The 2,500-nt window shown below is 51.3% G+C and overlaps 1 protein-coding gene across 1 annotated transcript in view; it reads left to right on the top strand.

The window, feature by feature from the left end:
• LOC125039770 overlaps positions 1 to 1,621 on the top strand; it is a 9,015-nt gene extending 7,394 nt beyond the window's left edge. Inside the window, exons 5-6 of the mRNA XM_047634070.1 lie at positions 187 to 376; positions 1,479 to 1,621. Of these exons, the coding sequence (XP_047490026.1) occupies positions 187 to 376; positions 1,479 to 1,621 (333 nt within the window). The remainder of the gene's footprint in view (positions 1 to 186; positions 377 to 1,478) is intronic.
• Positions 1,622 to 2,500: the final 879 nt, after the last annotated feature.

Below are 2,500 nucleotides of genomic sequence, written 5' to 3'. Positions count from 1 at the left end.
TGGTTACGTGACCTGATTAAACCATTGTAGTCTTAACCAATTCCTGTTTATTATTATCATCATTATACTACAGTGTGTAATGTAAATAATGTCTCTTAAAACTGGTCAAAGAAACGTGACCTTAGCTCTTTACGATATCAAACAAAATAAACAAATAGATAAATAAATACGCTAAATTATCCCCAGACCCTCCCAGTCTTCCGCTATGAGGAGATCGTCCGGCGTCTGGGACTCGAAGGCCGCGTCATCGACTACGTCAAGATGGACATCGAACTCGCCGAGCTGGACGTCCTGCGCGATCTGCTGGACAACTCGCCTCGCCTCCTCAGGAACATCAACCAGATCGCGTTCGAAGTCCACCACGACCTGATGGAAGGTATTGCGGGGGCCTGGGAGATCGGCGGGGGGGATGTTGAGAAAGAGAGAGAGAGAGAGAGAGATTGAGAGACAGAGAGACAGAGAGAGAGAGAGAGAGAGAGAGAGAGAGAGAGAGAGAGAGAGAGAGAGAGAGAGAGAGAGAGAGAGAGAGAAACAGAGAGAGAGTGAGAGAGAGAGAGAGAGAGAGAGAGAACGAGAACGAGAACGAGAGAGAGTAGAGAGAGCGTGACGGAACGAGAATCAGATAGACATTAAACTCCACAGTAAACAAACCCTCAATTCCCACAAGGCCTTACAATCCCGCTCATACAAGGCCTCCGTAGAGACCTAAACCTCCGTCCCTTCCCTCGGCCTTGCCCTCACACGCCCCTCTCCCCCCCTCGGCCTTGCCCTCACACGCCCCTCTCCTCCCTTGGCCTTGCCCTCACACGCCCCTCTCCCCCCTCGGCCTTGCCCTCACACGCCCCTCTCCCCCCTCGGCCTTGCCCTCACACGCCCCTCTCCCCCCTCGGCCTCCCTCTCCCCCCTCGGCCTTGCCCTCACACGCCCCTCTCCCCCCTCGGCCTCCCTCTCCCCCCCTCGGCCTTGCCCTCAGACGCCAATCTCCCCCCTCGGCCTTGCCCTCACAAGCCCCTCTCCTCCCTCGGCCTCCCTCTCCCCCCTCGGCCTTGCCCTCACATGCCCCTCTCCTCCCTGCCCTCACATGCCCCTCTCCTCCCTCGGCCTCCCTCTCCCCCCTCGGCCTTGCCCTCACACGCCCCTCTCCCCCCTCGGCCTTGCCCTCACACGCCCCTCTCCTCCCTCGGCCTTGCCCTCACACGCCCCTCTCCCCCCTCGGCCTTGCCCTCACACGCCCCTCTCCTCCCTCGGCCTTGCCCTCACACGCCCCTCTACTCCCTCGGCCTTGCCCTCACACGCCCCTCTCCTCCCTCGGCCTCCCTCTCCCCCCTCGGCCTTGCCCTCACACGCCCCTCTCCTCCCTCGGCCTCCCTCTCCCCCCTCGGCCTTGCCCTCACACGCCCCTCTCCTCCCTCGGCCTTGCCCTCACACGCCCCTCTCCCCCCTCGGCCTTGCCCTCACACGCCCCTCTCCTCCCTCAGGCAGGATGCGAGCGGGCAGCAACGTGCAAGATTTCTGGACGCTCTTCCACCGCCTCGAATGCGCTGGCTTCCGGATCCTCTATTCGCGCACGGCGTCCATCTGGCAGGAGATGGTGTGGTCCAGGGAAATACATGCAAATTAGTCCCTTCTTTTTGTTGTCTTGTATAGATTGACGGTCAGGTTGTGATCTATTTTTTTTTTTTTTTTTTTTTTTTTTTTTGGAGTTCCATAGCACTGCCTAATACTGTGTTTTGTTGGTATGATTTTGATGATGTACAATTGACGATACTTTCATTATCCCTTTGTCTGTTCTTCGTATTTTCTTTGTTCTATGTTGTCTTTGTTCTTCACTTCGTCCATTTATTTGATTTCTTGTATTTCCTTAGTTTTATATTTTCTGTATTATCGTTCATATCATCTGTGTTGCGTGTGTATGTATCATTAAATGTATCTTTATGTGTATACCTAATTACCTGTGTATGTGTACTTGCGTGTTGTGTGCTGTACATATGTTTTGTACATTGTACATGTTTTCATTTTCTAAAGATTAAGTGCTATATTTATTGAAATTTTCTGTTATTTTCCTCTTTTCCATTTCCTCAGATCCCGACTTTTTGCTATTATGTTTCTGTAATTTATGTAAATGAGAAAGGAGAGGATATTCTTTTCTATCTCTGTTTGTAGGATTTGTAAATTATTAGCATATATATGTATATGTATACATATGTATATATGTAAATGTATATGTGTGTGTGTGTGTGTGTTTGCGTGTGTGTGTGTGTTTGTGTGTGTTGTGTGTGTGTGTGTGTTTGTGTGTGTGTGTGTTTGTGTGTGTTTGTGTGTGTGTGTGTTTGTGTGTGTGTGTGTGTGTGTGTGTGTGTGTGTGTGTTTGTGTGTGTGTGTGTTTGTGCGTGTGCTTGTGTGTTTATCTGTGTGTTTATGTGCGTGTGTGTTTGTGCGTGTGCGTGTGTGTTTGCGTGTGTGTGTGTGCGTGTGTGTGTGTGTGTTTGTCAGTGTGTAT

The sequence above is a fragment of the Penaeus chinensis genome, chromosome 1, assembly GCF_019202785.1.
Source record: "Penaeus chinensis breed Huanghai No. 1 chromosome 1, ASM1920278v2, whole genome shotgun sequence".
In the NCBI taxonomy this organism is placed as follows: Eukaryota; Metazoa; Arthropoda; class Malacostraca; order Decapoda; family Penaeidae; genus Penaeus; species Penaeus chinensis.
This window is presented reverse-complemented; position numbering and strand designations above follow the sequence as displayed.